The 21059-nt window shown below is 32.8% G+C and overlaps 1 protein-coding gene across 1 annotated transcript; it reads right to left on the reverse strand.

Moving 5' to 3' along the window:
* Positions 1-8907: 8907 nt before the first annotated feature.
* LOC113371424 lies at positions 8908-12649 on the reverse strand. The gene is made up of 4 exons (XM_026612053.1): positions 12456-12649; positions 11242-12384; positions 10089-11122; positions 8908-10028 (listed from the first exon to the last, which is right to left on the reverse strand). The coding sequence occupies exons 1-4, from the start codon at positions 12647-12649 to the stop codon at positions 8908-8910; spliced, it is 3492 nt and encodes a 1163-aa protein (XP_026467838.1).
* Between the last annotated feature and the right edge of the window lie 8410 nt (positions 12650-21059).

Here is a 21059-nt window from a genome sequence, read left to right on the forward strand (position 1 = left end):
TTATTATTATTATTATTATTATTATTATTATATTATTATTTCAATTATTATTATTGGTATTATTATTTAGGTGCAAAAAAAATCTTTATAAGACACCGCCATCATTGATACTCGGCTGTCCATCCTACAGCAGACAACAATAAGCGGTAGTGTGGAGATTTTTACCCAGTAAAAAAAACACTCTTCCCCCTCTCCCCGCAGATGGTACAGAGAGGACTGGATTGGAACCGCGTTAGCATTACATCAATCCAGTCCGTGCTGCCCCTTGCGACGCCTGCTTCCGACTACTGGTCCCTTTCCCCGGTTTTATCCTTCACAAGGTGCTGTGCATAAGCTGCTATAGCTGACCAGTTTTCTTCTTGTTTCACCATGTAGGTCACAAAGCTTGAGGGGGTGAGTCTGGTGCCTATAATGTCTTCGGCGTTATTACGATATTCCTTCCACCGAGCACATTCAAAGAACGTGTGCTCACCGTCGTCGATTTTATCTGAGCAGTATTTGCACATTGGCGTGCTATGCAAGCCCATTGATAGGCATTAAACTGCTCATGTCCTGTCAAAATCTGGGTCAGACGCTAATGTCCGGAATCAGACGCGCCGTCCATATGCCCGTCTCTCCTGACATCCACCGATTTTGCCACTCTTGTAGCATTTCCTTTTTTATTCTCGATCTTGTTTCTTTGAAGCTGTCGCCATCTATTTTAGCGTCGTAGAGTTTTACTCTCTAATGCTAGCAAGTCAATTGGTGTGGCTCCTGCTATTACCAATACAGCTGCTTCTGAGACCGTGCGATAGGCACAGGTAACTCCCAAAGCTCCTCGCCTTTGCACCGACGCTATTTTGCACCGATATGTTTTTTGCTTGAGGATATTCGCCCATATCTCCGCTCCGTAATGTATGCATATATGTGTTTATGTATGTATGTATGTATATGGGTGTATATGTATGTATATGTATGTGTATACATGTATGTATATGTATGTGTGTGTATGTATATATGTGTGAGTATATTTTATGTATATATACACATATATTATATTATGTTATAATTTCTTATATCAACTTGTTCCCTAACTAATATCGTTTCATAGTTAATATTTATACACTTTCCTAATAAATTTCTCTTCTTTGCATATTTTTTCATTTTTACAATGTCTCTCATGGTTTTATTATGTTTCTATATTCATTTTTATCTACATATTTTCAACCGTTGATTACAGTTTGTTCCCACAAGCTATATTTTTTATGTTCCTACTGCGCATGATCGTCGAGGAAATCTTCGTACTATGACGTTACTAAAAATCTCTCTAATTGAGTCTTTTCTACCAACACGTACGCACATATTTTACTTGTTACACAAACTCCAAACGGACAACATGCCTCGTTTGGAAAAAGCTTTTTTATAAAAAATATATTATTTATTTTTATTTTTATTTTACAATTATTTAAAATTTGTCATATAACTCGACGTTTATCAATTTGTGTTTCATATTTTTTTCGTGCAATTTTTGTGTGTTTTTGTGTGTGTTTTTTTTTTCAATTTTCACCATACAATTTGTATGGTGAGTTCTTTACATTTTTTATGTCTACTTTGGTATTTTCACTTTATATTCTTTCACAATATATATTTGTTATAAAATAAATTTATTAAATTGATTAGATTTATGACAGTTTTTTTTATATAACCACTTTAAAAGCTTACACCAGGATGAAGTAAAAAAAAACAACTGAATGTTAACAATGGCAAAGAAAGGTGTAAAAATAAAAAAAATTGCTAATAAAAAGTAAATTAAGGTAAATAAAGCAATTTTACAAAATATAAGTTATATAAATAGTTATTTCAAATATGCTGGTCAATATTTCTGACAACTAATAGATCAAGGATATTTATTTACCAATGAAATTTATATTCTGTATTTGTTGAATTATGTAATTATTTTGTAAAATACTTTTAAATTAAAATAAGATATTGAACCTATCTGCCACCTGGCCGTCCCAAGTTACTCCGCCTCTGGGGTAAAATGGACTATATAACAAAATATAAAAAGCAGCAAAAAAACTCATATCTAGAATGATAAAGTAGCTGATAGTTTTAGTGAACATAGTCAGATAATTGTTTGCTTGATATGTGTTAGTTGTTGTGATTTGATTTGGTTCTCAAAATATAGTTCATATTTGCTCAAAGTCAAATTCGACTTTTGTGCCATTTATTCCAGTTTGTCACACTGAACAAAACTTAATTTCTTATCTACCTCTGCTCGCAAAAATTTGAAAATTTTGTGTAAGCTCAGCAATATTATTTACAATTATACACAAAATCCAGAATTGAAAAGAAATCTGAAAATTTTGAAACGTAATCAGTATTAGATTATTTGGTTTTTGTAAAGACTATATAAGTCCAAGACCAAAAATTGGATTATACCGAGTTTTCAAATTAAAAACTAAAACATTTAAATTAGAGTCAAAAGAAAAAATTATATAAGGAGTAAAATGTACTTACAATTAAACATTATTTCACAAAATACTGACTTAAAAAAATCACAGATAAACTGGTTGTTGTCATAATGATTTTCGAACGAAATAAAAAACGTCTTTGCCTTTTCATATCTAGCTTAATATTGTTCCTAAGACGCATTATAAAACACCGAGTTATTAAGATAATAATTGATATAATTTTGTTTATCACATGATTTTTGATAAAATGTGTATATTTGGAGATATTTGCAAAAAAAACGATAAAAAACGCCAAAAATAAACGAAGTTTTAGTTTCCAGTAACTTGAAAAGTATTTGTTTTTTTTTTTGAAAAACATTATGAAACTTCAAACCCTTGGAGTCTAATTCCAAAATTTCATACAAATTGGAGCATAGTAAAAAACGGTCCAAAAACGTTCAGGCCCAAAACGCTCCATTCGCGTAAGTAAATATTCCGCATCAACTGCCAAACATATGAATTATTGACACGATGAAACTTCTAAATAATTTTTTGAATAAGTAATTTGCTTTTGTATTGTGATTTAGTAAAGTAAGGCAAAACACGACTGCATTAGTTAAAAAATAATAATCTGTCAAATTGAATATGTTTGATGCGCAATCACTTACAGTCCATAACCGTCAAACGCATGCGCAGCCTGTTATCTGCCAAATATATAATGTATCTTATATTATTTTAATTTTTGGCACATCTCAGCTGCTTTTCGGCAATAATAATGTAGACATTACATTTTTCTTATTCATAATATTGAATATATTATATTTTAATATTATTTTAGCCTATAAGTGAATTGAAATGTTTGGCAGGTGTCAGTCTTCTTTTGTTTTCAATGCCAAACAACGCCTCAAATATTTTCAATGTTAAACAATGATAAACGGTTTTTATTTTTTTTTCATTTATTTTCACAATCAAAATTCCCTTAAAACCTTCAGAAAGATTTATCAAAATCAGAATAATCGTTTAGGAGAACTATCCTTTCATACATCATTACAGAAGAATTTTATATATAAGATATATTAGACGATAGAGTCTATTTACCTTATTCGGAAATTCGTTTTCGTAAATTTGTCTTATACCTATAAACGTTTCCAATAGAGTTAACATTAAATCAGATCACAACCTGTTACATGATTTTTATTTAAATTATTACACTTTTTGACAAATAATTAAAAAAAAAAACATTTTTTCTTTTTAGTTTCACACGTCTGACTACTCAAAGTTTACTTTTTTGTTCCTGTACTTTATAATATTGACATCCATTTTGAGATTAACTATTGATGTGTATGGCATCGTGCCTTAAGGCAAATTGCTGAAACTTCCCGTACCGTAACAAAATGTTCGAGGAATATAAAATGTTTTCAAAAAGATTACTATAAATAAATACTGTAACATTGTCTAATATTTATAGGAACTATATAAACTGAATTGCAATGTTGAAAATTTTTGTTTAAAGTTTAAAGATCTTAAGTAAGAATTACAACTAAAATCTGAATTAATTTCGAAATGCAAAAAAAAAAATTTTGAAAAAAATAAATTTTTTGAAAAACAATTTTTTTTTGAAAAAAAATAAAACATTTTTTTTTCAAAAGCAATTATTTTGTTAAAACAAGCATAAAGTTCGTCATTATAAATTGAATGTTTTTTGGATCATTCAAATCCGATGCTCCGTTGTATCAAAAACTCGATTTTTATTTTCTGCAGTCTTTGCTCTGTATCTCCGAAACGGCTGGACCTGACTTTGCCAAAAACTAATCAGCACATCTCCCTAACAATAGGAATCGAATGTTTTTCGAACAATTCAAACCCGTTGATCCGTGCACCCGAAAACGTGAACGAAAAATTGTATCCATACATACATACACACACACATACACACATCCATTTTTTTCTGAGGTATGCCAACATGTTCCAAAAACCTTCAAAACGTGAAGAAATGTAAAAATTTTCAATTTTGATTTTTGGACGACTACAATAACTTACCCTACGGGACGTTAATAATAGCAGACTAATAAATAACTAATAAATTTAAATTACAAAATTTGGTTTTCGTCTGAAAAGAAGTTTAACATTTTTATTGATAACATCGTTTTCAGTTAAAAAGTCTTAGAGTATAATTAATCATATAAAAAAATAATTCTGTTTTTTCTTACCCTCTATTAAAACTTTGTAATTTTCTAACATTTCTAATATTTTCTTATATAATCCACTGATTTATTTATAATATTTATTTATTTATATATGTATATATATATATATATATATATATATATATATATATATATATAAAGCGAAAGGTTTTTCTTCAGACGGTGAAATAATATGATAAAATTGTTTCTTGGGCACCCATCCAGTAATTAAAAAACAGTTTTATTAAAAAATGTTTTTATTCAGAGAACATACGTTTCGGGTCTTTATTTGACCCATCTTCAAATGGTTATTATGGCTATAATTAAATATTTCAGGGTTACAAATTAAAACAATATAAAAAATACATAATTGCAGACAAAAATAAATAAAACTATGTAAAAAAACATAAATCTAACCAATTTAATGAATTAGTTTTAAAAACAAATATATATTGTGAAAGAATATATGAGAAGTATATATAAAAAACAACCATAAAATAAACAAATGTAAAGAAACCTACCATACAAATAAATTTGAAAAATAACACAAAAAACACAAAATTGAACAAAAAAATAAATATGAAATAAAAAATTGATAAAACGTCGAGTTATGATAAATTTAAAAAATTGAAAATTAAAATAAATAATTTATTTTATTATAAAAAAGCTTATTCCAAACGAACATGTTGTCAGCTTGGAATATGTATTACGTGTGTGTACGTGAGTAAAATGTGTGCGTACGTGTTTGCGGAAAATAGTGGAAACTGTATCGTCATTGGATGAGAGAACGGGATAGAGAGAATTTCAGTGGTTTCATATTACGAAGATTTTCTCAGCGATCATGCGCAGTAGAAACATAGACAAAATATAAATGTGAAAACAATCCATAATCAACGGTTAAACATAATATGTGGATCAAAATGAAAATATAGAAACATAATAAAACCATGATAGACAATGTAAAAATGAAAAAATATGTGATGAAGAGAAATACTAGCACTAGGTCCTAAATTTTCTATTTCACAACAGAAAAAATCGTTTAATTTTGTCAAAACACTTAACTCTTTAGAATATAGTTTACGTAATTTAAAAGATATCAATGAAAAAAACCGCTTTAAATCTATTTTTTGCAACCATCTTAATTCGTTTTTCAAATTTGACATTTCTAACATTCATCAACATAAAGAATTACTCAAAGACATCCACTTTTGCAAATTCTTTATCAAACAATACCCAGAAATTGTTGTTGCCAGGGCAGATAAGGATAACATCACGGTTATCATGAACAAAGTTGATTAAATTTCCAAATCCATGTTCCTCCTAGCTGATGTGATCATTTACGAACCTATAAATTCAGATCCCATCGACCTTATAAATCGGAATACTTTGAAATTCATTGATTCACTCATAGAAAGCAAGCAAATTCCCAAACCTCTCTCTCTACAATTAAAAACCTACAATCCCATATTCCCAGAACTATATTGTCTTCCCAAAATCCACAAAAATGGTTTTCCTCTTTGACCAATAGTTGCCGACTTAAATTCCCCTCTTTGCAAATTATCCAAATTTATTAGTTCAATTTTATCCAATATCACTCATAATTCTCTCCATTTTGTCAAAAATTCTTTCAAACTCATTCCCAAACTTATTTCCCTCAATGTACCATCTGATTTTTCTTTTGTAAGTTTAGATGTTGTGTCCAACTTCACTAACATTTCACCTGATTTTATTCTCTCTGCCATAGACCATAAATGGGTTGAAATCAGCAAACATCATTATTTCCAATACTTATTTTTCGTTCAACGACTCCTTCTTTAAACAAAAATTTGGCACTACAATGGGTTCCAGTTTGAGTGCCCCGTTTGCTGAACTTTGTATCCAGTTTCTAGAGAACTCTACTTTTAATACCTTGTCTTATGTACCTCTTTTTTATAAACGTTACATTGACGACATTTTAACTTGCATTCCTACTTATCACATAACCAATTTCCTAAATTCTTTTAATAATTTCAACACACACCTTTGTTTTACTGTAGAGACTCAACTTAACAACTCCATTATTTTTTTAGATTTTACCCTTTTTATAAATAACGGCTCCATCACTACATGTTGGTATCAAAAATCCACTTGGTCTGGACGTTATTTAAACTACCATTTCTATCACCCCAAATCGATTAAGATTGCATCTATCATCAATTTACTAGATCATGCCATCCTCCTTTCTCATCATGCCATCCTCCTTTCTCAAATCGTTTATGTTTGTAGGTATATATGTATATGAATATATGTATGTATATGTGTATATATATGTGGTATAATAAAAATGCTTCCTTTTAATTATTAAGTTTATTTTATATGTTATTTGGTTCACGGTTCAGCAAAGAAGAGAGATTTACAGAGTTTAACATAAACAAAAACATAAAAATGGCGGATACATAGTTAGAGTAGGGCAAAGAGTGTTGCCAACGCCACTGATACTAATGGCGGTACATTTGAATTACAAATATATATAACATTACATTTGACATAAAAAAGTGTGACAAACAATTTTGTCCATGCTCCGGGGCTTGCATCCAGAGTATAATAATTAACATAACAAGATATTTGAGTGGACTGTATAACATAGACAATATATAGATAAATAATATAACAATTACTGAAAACTGAAATGAAAACATTTTTTACAAGGTATGTTAATCTAAAATGAAAATGACAATAATAATGATATAACAAACTATGCCTAATAAAACAAACCATAGTGCAACTGCAAAAAACTTAATACTAAATATATATACACAAAGAAGATAATAAAAAATTATTAAGTAACAAAAATGCAATTAATTACAAGGTAAAGGTACAATCTTTGTTATTGGACGTGTAAATGTTCCAGTAGGAGTTTTTACAATAACGACCCGAACCTTTCCATCACGTCCTGGTTTAGTTTCCAAAATTCGACCAGTAGGCCAATTCAAAGGTGGACTATTATCTACCTTAATTAGAACTATGGAGTCAATTAAAATATTGGATTGAGTCTGAAACCAGTTATGTCTCTTCTGCAAATTACTTAAATATTGTTTGGACTAAGATGTCCAAAATTGGTTCCTCATTGCTATCATTTGCTTGAACAACTTTAAGGTACCTAGCCCTGGCTGAGATTGATGAGGCTCTGAAAGTGCTGTGATTGCTTCACCTATTAAAAAATGACCCGGACTTATATATGAAAATCTGAGCTATCATCCGTGAGTGATAACAATGGTCTGGAGTTCAGAATTGCCTCGATCTGTGCCAATACAGTGAGGTATTCTTCGTACGTGAAGCAATGCGATCCTAACACCCTACGAATATAGTGTTTCATTTGTTTAATGGAACCCTCCCATAACCCTCCAAAGTGAGGTTCATAAGACGGAGTAAATTTCCATGTTATTCCTAACTGAGCTGCAGCTGTTACCAAACCTTGTCTAGTCATGTCCAACTTAAAATACCTATATAACTCTTTCAACTCGTTGTTGGCTCCTACAAAATTCTTCCCATTATCACTATGTATGATAGAACAACAATACCTACGAGAAATAAACCGTCTCAACGCAGCTAAAAAGGCATCAGTTGAGAGGTAGAAACTAATTCTATATGGATTGCCTTGGTCACCATACATACAAATAACGAAATATAGGCCTTAACTCGAGGAGCCTTCCTTAAACGACTTGATCTCAACAATATTGGACCAGCAAAATCTACCCCAACTACCTTAAATGGACGATGTTGAGTGATCCTATCTGTTGGGAGACTACCCATCAATTGACTAGCAGCAGCAGCCTTAAAACGAGCACACTTATAACAATTATGAATAATTTGCTTTAAGGCGTTACGACCATTAATTGGCCAATAATTCAACCTTACGTTTCCCAGAACGGTTTGAGTCCCTGCATGCAGCAGTCGCTCATGCTCTGACTTTAAAAACATAGGGTATGTTTTTAAACAATGAAATATGTAACTGAAAACAATCTAACTTCAACAGACTACAGACCTCCAATTTCAGCTGCCCTAGTTCCTGCTCTGACGATGCACCTGTAATTATGTCATCGACATAACAGTCCCTATCTAAAGTCTGCGAAGCTAGTGGATACTTGACAGAATTTACTTCTGACAACATGTTTTTTTGGTAAAATGATGGGGTGTTTTTGGTTAAAAGAAATGTTTGCATGTTCCAATCTCCCACCTACACGCAACACACCATCAGCATCCCTAAATGAATTTAACGATTTCAACTTATGAATTGAGACCTTATCTGTTTATAAATCTTCATCATTAGTAATAGAGAATGTTTCTAACTGGACCAAATAAAATATCCTAAGAGTTGCAAACTGAATCTCAAAAGCTGGCAACGGATCACCAAGAGGAACAGTTCTGCGCTTTTTCCTCCATCTGAGACAATATGCGACAATCCTAACAAGCTTGCTAAACTTGGATACCCTATCTGACAAAGACTTTAGAACAATACCAATGTCATCATCATCCTCAGTATTCGAAACAGCACAAAGTACCCGTGTTTCCGGCAGCTTATCTTTTGGTGGATCACAAAACCTATTCGGCCAATTTTCTCTGGTGCTACAAAGCCAAGATGGCCCGTGCCACCACAGATCACAGCTCAACAAATCACTAGCAATTCTAACACCTCTTGACACAATGTCTGCAGGGTTATCTTTGCTAGATACATGCTTCCACATAACTGCTGGAGTTAATTCTAAAATTTGCGACACTCTATTAGAAACAAACATTTTCAACTGTGAGGGTTCTGTGCGCAGCCACGCAAGAACAATACTAGAATCACTCCACAGAAATGATTCGTTAATCTTCACAACACCATTAGCCATAACACGCCTATATAATTTTGCCAATAAAAACGCAGCTAACAATTCTAAGCGAGGAAGTGTCACCTGTTTTAACGGAGCAACCTTAGATTTGGAACATATTAGATGGCAGGAAATACTACCATCTTCATATGTCGCCCGTAAATAGACACAAGCTCCATAAGCCAGTAATGAAGCATCCGCAAAACCGTGACACTGTATGCTTACAGGAACCTGTTTGAAAAAACAACGCGGAACAGACAAGCCTTCCAAACACGAAAGATGATGTCTGAAATCATTCCAGCTATCCTGTAATTCATCTGGCAGAGCGTCTTCCCAATCTAAATTGCATTTCCATAATTCCTGCATTATCAATTTCGCTGTTATGGTAATCGGTGATATGAGTCCAATAGGATCATATATCCTAGCTATGGTAGAAAGTACATATCTTTTAGTGTCTGTAGAAGTGATAAAAAGATTGGAATAAGATATTTTGAAAATATCCTCAACTGGATTCCATGATAAACCTAATGTTTTTACCGTATTATTTTGTTCAGAAAAATCTGTGGCAGACAAATTTTGTTAACAACGAAAGACTGTTGCTAACAATGAAAGACTGTTACTTGACCACTTGTGTAACTGAAAACAACCTAACTTCAACAGACTACAGACCTCCAATTTCAGCTGCCCTAGTTCCTGCTCTGACGATGCACCTGTAATTATGTCATCGACATAACTGTCCCTATCTAAAGTTTGCGAAGCTAGTGGATACTTGACAAAATTTACTTCTGACAACATCTTTAGACAACGCATGGCCAAGTATGGTGCACATGAAGTGCCATATGTAACGGTGTTTAACTTATAAATATCAAGCCTTTTCTGAGGAGAATCTCTCCAAATAATTAATTGTAAATTAGCATCTGCATCCCTAACCTTAATTTGCCTATACATCTTAACAATGTCAGCGACAAAAACATACAAGTGACACCTGATGCGAATCAAAATCGAAAACAAATCTTGTTGTAGTTTTGGACCTGTATGCATGACATTATTAAGTGACAAACCTGTGGAAGTTTTGCAAGAAGCATCAAAAACAACACGAATTTTATTAACATTGCCATCCTTAAAAACCGGTAAAAAATAATACTTATTATCAAAATCCTCTCCTGTAAGAGATGTAAGTTCGGCATGACCTAACTTTGCGTACTCATTAATAAAATTGGAGTAAGCTAAATTTAAGTCCTTATTTTTTACCAACCTACGTTCCAAATTCAAAAAACGAGTCCTTGCCTGTGTGAAAGAATTTCCTAACTGATATTTCTTACCATCAATAAATGGTAAAGCAACTTCAAATTGGCCATTTCCTAAACGATGTACATTTGAAACAAAGTGTTCCTCACAAGCCTTATCTGAACCCGTAAGAGAATTGCTCAACGAGACCTCCTCTACCTGCCAAAACCTAGCTAACTCTTCATGGAGATCTTCGTTAGAGACAAACCCTACATACGACTCAGAACCAGCATCCCCTGAATAAACACCAGACAATAACCAACCGAAGCGACTGTTCCTCAAAATTGGTAAATTCTTCCCTAAGCGGATACAACCCTGTTGCAGGATGTCAAAATATAGCTCAGCGTCATCAACAAGTCTATTGGACCTGGAGTATTAAAATCTGGATCAGCTAATTGGACATGATCCGGGATTTTCCAGTGAGAATAATCAATAGATGAAGAAGGAAGATGTTGAGTTATATTATCATTAATAACACAATATAACTTGTGTTCAAAAGAAGTTAATTTAGATTTAATTTTAATCTTCACAGACTTATTACAAGTCATACTCTGCCCTTGTAAAACACTTATATTATAAAGTGAAGAATTAATTGGAAGCTGGAGACGCGAAGCCAGCGATTTAGTAATTAAATTTATTTGTGAGCCACTATCTAAAAGTGCACGCACGGAATGTCTTTTGCCATTTGCATCAAAAATAATTAAGGAAACAGTAGAAAGCAGAGTTTGAGGATTTGAATGCGTCATAAGAATATTACTATTGTTGATGGGGGAAACCTTTTCCTCGTGCAACAAAGAATTATGTGATTCCTTGCATATAGAGCAAGGATACTTATATTTGCACTTTGAAATGCCACGTCGCGAAGCTATACAGCGTACACAAAATAAATGCTTAGAGACTAGTTCCTTTCGCTTCTGTTCGACATCCAAAGCTTTGAAATCAGCACATTGGAATAGGGCATGCTCTCTCTTGCAACAGATGCAAGGTTGAGAAGCCTTCTTCACAATTGTGTTGACTGTCTTAGCTGAAGGCCCTTTGCAATCAGAACTAGAATTCTCTAAAACTACTACCCTCATTTCAATAAAATTAAAGAAACTATTCAAAGTTGGTAGTTCTGCTGACGCTTGAGACAAATTCCACGCAACTCTAGTGTTGTTATCCAACTTTTTCGACAACATGAACAAAAGAACGACATCCCAATACTTAACTGGTTCAAATAATGCAGTCAAAGCCTGAACTTGCTGCCTTGCATTATTTAAGAATGCTCTCAAATTTTCAAACGAACCCTTACTAATGGAGGAAATTTTATCGATTGAGTTTAAGTGAGCATTAATAATTAAAAATTTATTGTCATATGTTTTTAAAATAAGATTATAGGCTACAGTGTAATTTTCATTAGATAATTTTGAAGAGGAAATAATATTGGAAGCTGAACCTGTGAGAGCACCCTTTAAATAATGCAACTTCTGCACGTCAGACAATTTAGTATTTGTGTGAATCAGTGAGTTGTACAGGTCAATAAACGCTGTCCACTCACTAAATTCACCACTAAATGTGGGCAACACTATGTCAGGCAACTTAACATCAACTGAACTATTAGAGACCCTAATCGAATTCTTAGGAATATCCCTACTTTCAATCAAATATCATCCATCAAAGTAAAATATAATTCGGAATATTCTAAAAATACCTTAGTGTACTCCCCTGGTTTCAACCTATTCACCTCAATATAATTTGTTTCCCACTCATGTGATCGCTCAACCAACTTTTGCTTCCGTACACTTAACAGATTGATCTTATCATCCTCACGGAATCCTGCCACAAACTCTCTAATGGTATCAAAAGATGTCTTAATAATTTCGTGAACAGCTTCCAGAGTCTCGATGTCAGCCATTTTAAAGTTGTTCAAACAAATCTACAAATACAAAATAATGAGAAAACCACAATAACAATGAAATCTTAACTAGCTCTATAATAACATACGATAAATGTTAAACTGATATACAGTGTGAAAGAGAAAAGAAAAGTATATGATAATACTATAAAAATATATAAACAGCTACTAGAAAATTTAAAGGATCTATCTGTACATAACACAGATGGACTAAAATATAATATAAAACAATGTTGTGGTATTTAATATAAAAATAAATCTTCTAATCAGTTTGAAAATAAATACTTCACAGAGAACAACGCTAGGTGATCTCAAATATAACCAAAATCCCACGTGGTCTGCAAGCGATGAAGTCCTTCTTTGTCCTTGGCGTACTTATGGAAAATACCAGAGTAATCGAAGCTGGATGTAATGCAGCCTCGTACAAATTGTCTGCCTCGTACAAACCGTCTTCCTCGAACAAACCGACCGCTTCTAGATTTTGTGCCCCTCGCCACTTAGAAATCGACGTACTGCGACACGACTAACCTCAAAAAATTCCTCGAACGGCAAACTCCACAAACGACGTAGAAATCAAATACCTTTGCAGTCTCAGAGGTTCTGGTAGCCTTTGTGATCGCAGCTTCGCTTTTACAATTACCGAAGAATTGTAAAGCCACGTGTATTTCCGAAAAAAATGCGAACACAAAAAAACGTGTGTTTGTTTATATAGGTTAAACACACATAAACTAATAAGGAAAAGCACTGGTATCAATATATGTTACCCGGTGAGACGGACCAAAATATGGTATAATAAAAATGCTTCCTTTTAATTATTAAGTTTATTTTATATGTTATTTGGTTCACGGTTCAGCAAAGAAGAGAGATTTACAGAGTTTAACACGAGGTATTCTAATATTGTCTAGGGAGTTTAACATAAACCAAAACATAAAAATGGCGGATACATAGTTAGAGTAAGGCAAAGAGTGTTGCCAACGCCACTGATACTAATGGCGGTACATTTGAATTACTAATTATTTGAATTATTTTCGTCTGAAAAGAAGTTTAACATTTTTATTGATAACATCGTTTTTAGTTAAAAAGTCTTAGTGTATAATTAATCATATAAGAAAATAATTCTGTTTTTTCTTACCCTCTATTAAAACTTTGTAATTTTCTAACATTTCTAATATTTTCATATATAATCCACTGTTTTATTTATATTATTTATTTATTATATATATATATATATATATATATATATATATATATATATATATTGATATTGTTAACTTCCCGTAGGGTAAGTTATTGTAATGGGCCGAAAATCGGAATTGAAAATTTTTACATTTCTCGACGTTTTGAAGGTTTCTGAACGTTTTGGCATACCTCAGAAAAAATGGATGTGTGTGTGTGTGTGTGTGTGTGTGTGTGTGTGTGTGTATGTATGTGTGGATACAAATTTCCAGTCACGTTTTAGGGCGCACGGATCAACCGATTTGAATGGTTCAAAAAACATTCGATTCCTATTGATTGGGAAAAGAGCTGATTAGTTTTTGGCAAAGGCAGGTCCAGCCGTTTCGGAGATACGGAGCAAAGAGTGCAGAAAATAGAAATCGAATTTTTGAGCGAACGGAGTATCCGATTTGAATGATCTAAAAAATATTCAATTAGTAATGATTGGGAGAAGTGTTTATTAGTTTTTGGCAGAGGCAGGCCCAGCCATTTCGAAGATACGGAGCTAAATATGTAAAAAATGGCAGTTTTTGAGAGAACAAAATAATTGATTTTGGAATTTTTTTTTTTTTTTTTTTTTTTTTTTTTTTTTTTTTTTTTTTTTTTTTTTTTTTTTTTTTTTTAGTATTTTGTATATCGAAAATATTTCAGATTTTATTTTTAATTCTGACTATAGTTCTAATATACTTTAGAAATAATTTCAACTCTGCAATTCGGTTTATATAATTCTTATAAATATTAGACAATGTTACAATATTTATAATAATCTATTTGAAAACATTCAATATTCCTCGAACATTTCGTTCCATAATTGCCTCAAGACAGAATTCCACTTACAGCTAGTTTGTTTCGACTTTGAAACATTATATGATACAGTTTTGCAGCCACAAGTCGAAAAATAAAATAAGAACGTAAATATAATTGTTTTATTTTTCGACTTGTGGCTGCAAAACTGTATCATATATATATATATATATATATATATATATATAAAGCGAAAGGTTTTTCTTCAGACGGGGAAATATTATGATAAAATTGTTTCTTGGGCACCCAACCAGTAATTAAAAAACAGTTTCATTAAAAAATGTTTTTATTCAGAGATCATACGTTTCGGGTCTTTATTTGACCCATCTTCAAATGGTTATTATGGCTACAATTAAATATTTCAGGGTTACAAATTAAAACAATATAAAAAATACATAATTGCAGACAAAAATAAATAAAACTATGTAAAGAAACATAAATCTAACCAATTTAATGAATTAGTTTTAAAAACAAATATATATTGTGAAAGAATATATGAGAAGTATATATAAAAAACAACCATAAAATAAACAAATGTAAAGAAACCTACCATACAAATAAATTTGAAAAATAACACAAAAAACACAAAATTGAACAAAAAAATAAATATGAAATAAAAAATTGATAAAACGTCGAGTTATGATAAATTTAAAAAAATGTAAAATTAAAATAAATAATATATTTTATTATAAAAAAGCTTATTCCAAACGAACATGTTGTCAGCTTGGAATATGTATTACGTGTGTGTACGTGAGTAAAATGTGTGCGTACGTGTTTGCGGAAAATAGTGGAAACTGTATCGTCATTGGATGAGAGAACGGGATAGAGAGAATTTCAGTGGTTTCATATTACGAAGATTTTCTCAGCAATCATGCGCAGTAGAAACATAGACAAAATATAAATGTGAAAACAATCCATAATCAACGGTTAAACATAATATGTGGATCAAAATGAAAATATAGAAACATAATAAAACCATGATAGACAATGTAAAAATGAAAAAATATGTGATGAAGAGAAATACTAGCACTAGGTCCTAAATTTTCCATTTCACAACAGAAAAAATCGTTTAATTTTGTCAAAACACTTAACTCTTTAGAATATAGTTTACGTAATTTAAAAGATATCAATGAAAAAAACCGCTTTAAATCTATTTTTTGCAACCATCTTAATTCGTTTTTCAAATTTGACATTTCTAACATTCATCAACATAAAGAATTACTCAAAGACATCCACTTTTGCAAATTCTTTATCAAACAACACCCAGAAATTGTTGTTGCCAGGGCAGATAAGGATAACATCACGGTTATCATGAACAAAGTTGATTATATTTCTAAATCCATGTTCCTCCTAGCTGATGTGATCATTTACGAACCTATAAATTCAGATCCCATCGACCTCATAAATCGGAATACTTTGAAATTCATTGATTCACTCATAGAAAGCAAGCAAATTCCCAAACCTCTCTCTCTACAATTAAAAACCTACAATCCCATTTTCCCAGAACTATATTGTCTTCCCAGAATCCACAAAGATGGTTTTCCTCTTTGACCAATAGTTGCTGACTTAAATTCCCCTCTTTGCAAATTATCCAAATTTATTAGTTCAATTTTATCTAATATCACTCATAATTCTCTCCATTTTGTCAAAAATTCTTTCAAACTCATTCCCAAACTTATTTCCCTCAATGTACCATCTGATTTTTCTTTTGTAAGTTTAGATGTTGTTTCCATCTTCACTAACATTTCACCTGATTTTATTCTCTCTGCCATAGACCATAAATGGGTTGATATCAGCAAACACACAGATTTCAATTTTTCTTGGTTCTTAAAATGTATTAAATTCATTATTTCCAATACTTATTTTTCGTTCAACGACTCCTTCTTTAAACAAAAATTTGGCACTACAATGGGTTCCAGTTTGAGTGCCCCACTTGCTGAACTTTGTATGCAGTTTCTAGAGAACTCTACTCTTAATACATTGTCTTATGTACATCTTTTTTATAAACGTTACGTTGACGATATTTTAACTTGCATTCATACTTATCACATAACCAATTTCCTAAATTCTTTTGATAATTTCAACACACACCTTTGTTTTACTGTAGAGACTCAACTTAAAACTCCATTAATTTTTTAGATATTACCCTTTTTATAAATAACGGCTCCATCACTACATGTTGGTATCAAAAATCCACTTGGTCTGGACGTTATTTAAACTACCATTTCTATCACCCCAAATCGACTAAGATTGCATCTATCATCAATTTACTAGATCATGCCATCCTCCTTTCTCATCATGTCGTCCTCCTTTCTCAAACCGTTTATGTTTGTAGGTATATATGTATATGAATATATGTATGTATATGTGTATATATATGTGGTATAATAAAAATGCTTCCTTTTAATTATTAAGTTTATTTTATATGTTATTTGGTTCACGGTTCAGCAAAGAAGAGAGATTTACAGAGTTTAACATAAACAAAAACATAAAAATGGCGGAAACATAGTTAGAGTAGGGCAAAGAGTGTTGCCAACGCCACTGATACTAATGGCGGTACATTTGAATTACAAATATATATAACATTACATTTGACATAAAAAAGTGTGACAAACAATTTTGTCCATGCTCCGGGGCGATGCTTGCATCCAGAGTATAATAATTAACATAACAAAATATTTGAGTGGACTGTATAACATAGACAATATATAGATAAATAATATAACAATTACTGAAAACTGAAATGAAAACATTTCTTACAAGGTATGTTAATCTAAAACGAAAATGACAATAATAATGATATAACAAACTATGCCTAATAAAACAAACCATAGTGCAACTGCAAAAAACTTAATACTAAATATATACACAAGGAAGATAATAAAAAATTATTAAGTAACAAAAATGCAATTAATTACAAGGTAAAGGTACAATCTTTGTTATTGGACGTGTAAATGTTCCAGTAGGAGTTTTTACAATAACGACCCGAACCTTTCCATCACGTCCTGGTTTAGTTTCCAAAATTCGACCAGCAGGCCAATTCAAAGGTGAACTATTATCTTCCTTAATTAGAACTATGGAGTCAATTAAAATATTGGATTGAGTCTGAGACCATTTATGTCTCTTCTGCAAATCACTTAAATATTGTTTGGACCAAGATGTCCAAAATTGGTTCCTCATTGCTATCATTTGCTTGAACAACTTTAAGGCACCTAGCCTTGGCTGAGATTGATATGGCTCTGGAAGTGCTGTGATTGCTTCACCTATTAAAAAATGACCCGGACTTATATATGAAACATCTGAGCTATCATCCGTGAGTGATAACAATGGTCTGGAGTTCAGAATTGCCTCGATCTGTGCGAATACAGTGAGGTATTCTTCGTACGTGAAGCAATGCGATCCTAACACCCTACGAATATGGTGTTTCATTTGTTTAATGGAACCCTCCCATAACCCTCCAAAGTGAGGTGCATAAGACGGAGTAAATTTCCATGTTATTCCTAACTGAGCTGCAGCTGTTACCAAACCTTGTCTAGTCATGTCCAACTTAAAATACCTGTATAACTCTTTCAACTCGTTGTTGGCTCCTACAAAATTTTTCCCATTATCACTATGTATGATAGAACAACAACCCCTACGAGAAATAAACCGTCTCAACGCAGCTAAAAAGGCATCAGTTGAGAGGTAGAAACTAATTCTATATGGATTGCCTTACCATACAAACATACAAATAACGAAATATAGGCCTTAACTCGAGGAGCCTTCCTTAAACGACTTGATCTCAACAATATTGGACCAGCAAAATCTACACCAACTACCTTAAATGGACGATGTTGAGTGATCCTATCTGTTGGGAGACTACCCATCAATTGACTAGCAGCAGCAGCCTTAAAACGAGCACACTTATAACAATTATGAATAATTTGCTTTAAGGCGTTACGACCATTAATTGGCCAATAATTCAACCTTACGTTTCCCAGAACGGTTTGAGTCCCTGCATGCAGCAGTCGCTCATGCTCTGACTTTAAAAACATGCAAAAAATTACGTGTTTTTTGGGTAAAATGATGGGGTGTTTTTGGTTAAAAGAAATGTTTGCATGTTCCAATCTCCCACCTACACGCAACACGCCATCAGCATCCCTAAATGAATTTAACGATTTCAACTTATGAATTGAGACCTTATCTGTTTCTAAATCTTCATCATTAGTAATAGAGAATGTTTCTAACTGGACCAAATAAAATATCCTGAGAGTTGCAAACTGAATCTCAAAAGCTGGCAACGGATCACCAAGAGGAACAGTTCTGCGCTTTTTTCTCCATCTGAGACAATATGCGACAATCCTAACAAGCTTGCTAAACTTGGATACCCTATCTGACAAAGACTTTAGAACAATACCAATGTCATCATCATCCTCAGTATTCGAAACAGCACAAAGTTCCCGTGTTTCCGGCAGCTTATCTTTTGGTGGATCACAAAACCTATTCGGCCAATTTTCTCTGGTGCTACAAAGCCAAGATGGCCCGTGCCACCACAGATCACAGCTCAACAAATCACTAGCAATTCTAACACCTCTTGACACAATGTCTGCAGGGTTATATTTGCTAGATACATGCTTCCACATAACTGCTGTAATTAATTCTAAAATTTGCGACACTCTATTAGAAACAAACATTTTCAACTGTGAGGGTTCTGTGCGCAGCCACGCAAGAACAATACTAGAATCACTCCACAGAAATGAGTCGTTAATCTTCACAACACCATTAGCCATAACATGCCTATATAATTTTGCCAATAACAACGCAGCTAACAATTCTAAGCGAGGATGTGTCACCTGTTTTAACGGAGCAACCTTAGATTTAGAACTTATTAGATGGCAGGAAATACTACCATCTTCATATGTCGCCCGTAAATAGACACAAGCTCCATAAGCCAGTAATGAAGCATCCGCAAAACCGTGACACTGTATGCTTACAGGAACCTGTTTGAAAAAAAACAACGCGGAACAGACAAGCCTTCCAAACACGAAAGATGATGTCTGAAATCATTCCAGCTAACCTGTAATTCATCTGGCAGAGCGTCTTTCCAATCTAAATTGCATTTCCATAACTCCTGCATTATCAATTTCGCTGTTATGGTAATCGGTGATATGAGTCCAATAGGATTATATATTCTAGCTATGGTAGAAAGTACAGATCTTTTAGTGTCTGTAGAAGTGATAAAAAGATTGGAATAAGATATTTTGAAAATATCCTCAACTGGATTCCATGATAAACCTAATGTTTTTACCGTATTATTTTGTTCAGAAAAATCTATGGCTGACAAATTTTGTTGTTCCTTAGGAACATCACCTAACAATGAAAGACTGTTACTTGACCACTTGTGTAACTGAAAACAACCTAACTTCAACAGACTACAGACCTCCAATTTCAGCTGCCCTAGTTCCTGCTCTGACGATGCACCTGTAATTATGTCATCGACATAACAGTCCCTATCTAAAGTCTGCGAAGCTAGTGGATACTTGACAGAATTTTCTTCTGACAACATCTTTAGACGCATGGCCAAGTATGGTGCACATGAAGTGCCATATGTAACGGTGTTTAACTTATAAATATCAAGCCTTTTCTGAGGAGAATCTCTCCAAATAATTAATTGTAAATTAGCATCTGCATCCCTAACCTTAATTTGCCCTATACATCTTAACAATGTCAGCGACAAAAACATACAAGTGACACCTGAAGCGAATCAAAATCGAAAACAAATCTTGTTGTAGTTTTGGACCTGTATGCTTGACATTATTAAGTGACAAACCTGTGGAAGTTTTGCAAGAAGCATAAAAAACAACACGAATTTTATTAACATTGCCATCCTTAAAAACCGGGTGATGAGGTAAAAAATAATACTTATTATCAAAATCCTCTCCTGTAAGAGATGTAAGTTTGGCATGACCTAACTTTACATACTCATTAATAAAATTGGAATAAGCTAAATTTAAGTCCTTATTTTTTACCATCCTACGTTCCAAATTCAAAAAAAGAGTCCTTGCCTGTGTGAAAGAATTTCCTAACTGATATTTCTTACCATCAATAAATGGTAAAGCAACTTCAAATTGGCCATTTCCTAAACGATGTACATTTGAAACAAAGTGTTCCTCACAAGCCTTATCTGAACCCGTAAGAGAATTGCTCAACGAGACCTCCTCTACCTGCCAAAACCTAGCTAACTCTTCATGGAGATCTTCGTTAGAGACAAACCCTACATACGACTCAGAACCAGCATCCCCTAAATAAACACCAGACACTAACCAACCGAAGCGACTGTTCCTCAAAATTGGTAAATTCTTCCCTAAGCGGATACAACCCTGTTGCAGGATGTCAAAATATAGCTCAGCGT

This window comes from Ctenocephalides felis, unplaced genomic scaffold (genome assembly GCF_003426905.1).
Source record: "Ctenocephalides felis isolate EL2017-DRISC unplaced genomic scaffold, ASM342690v1 CF-g0.4_SCAFFOLD_01492, whole genome shotgun sequence".
NCBI classification, from domain to species: Eukaryota; Metazoa; Arthropoda; class Insecta; order Siphonaptera; family Pulicidae; genus Ctenocephalides; species Ctenocephalides felis.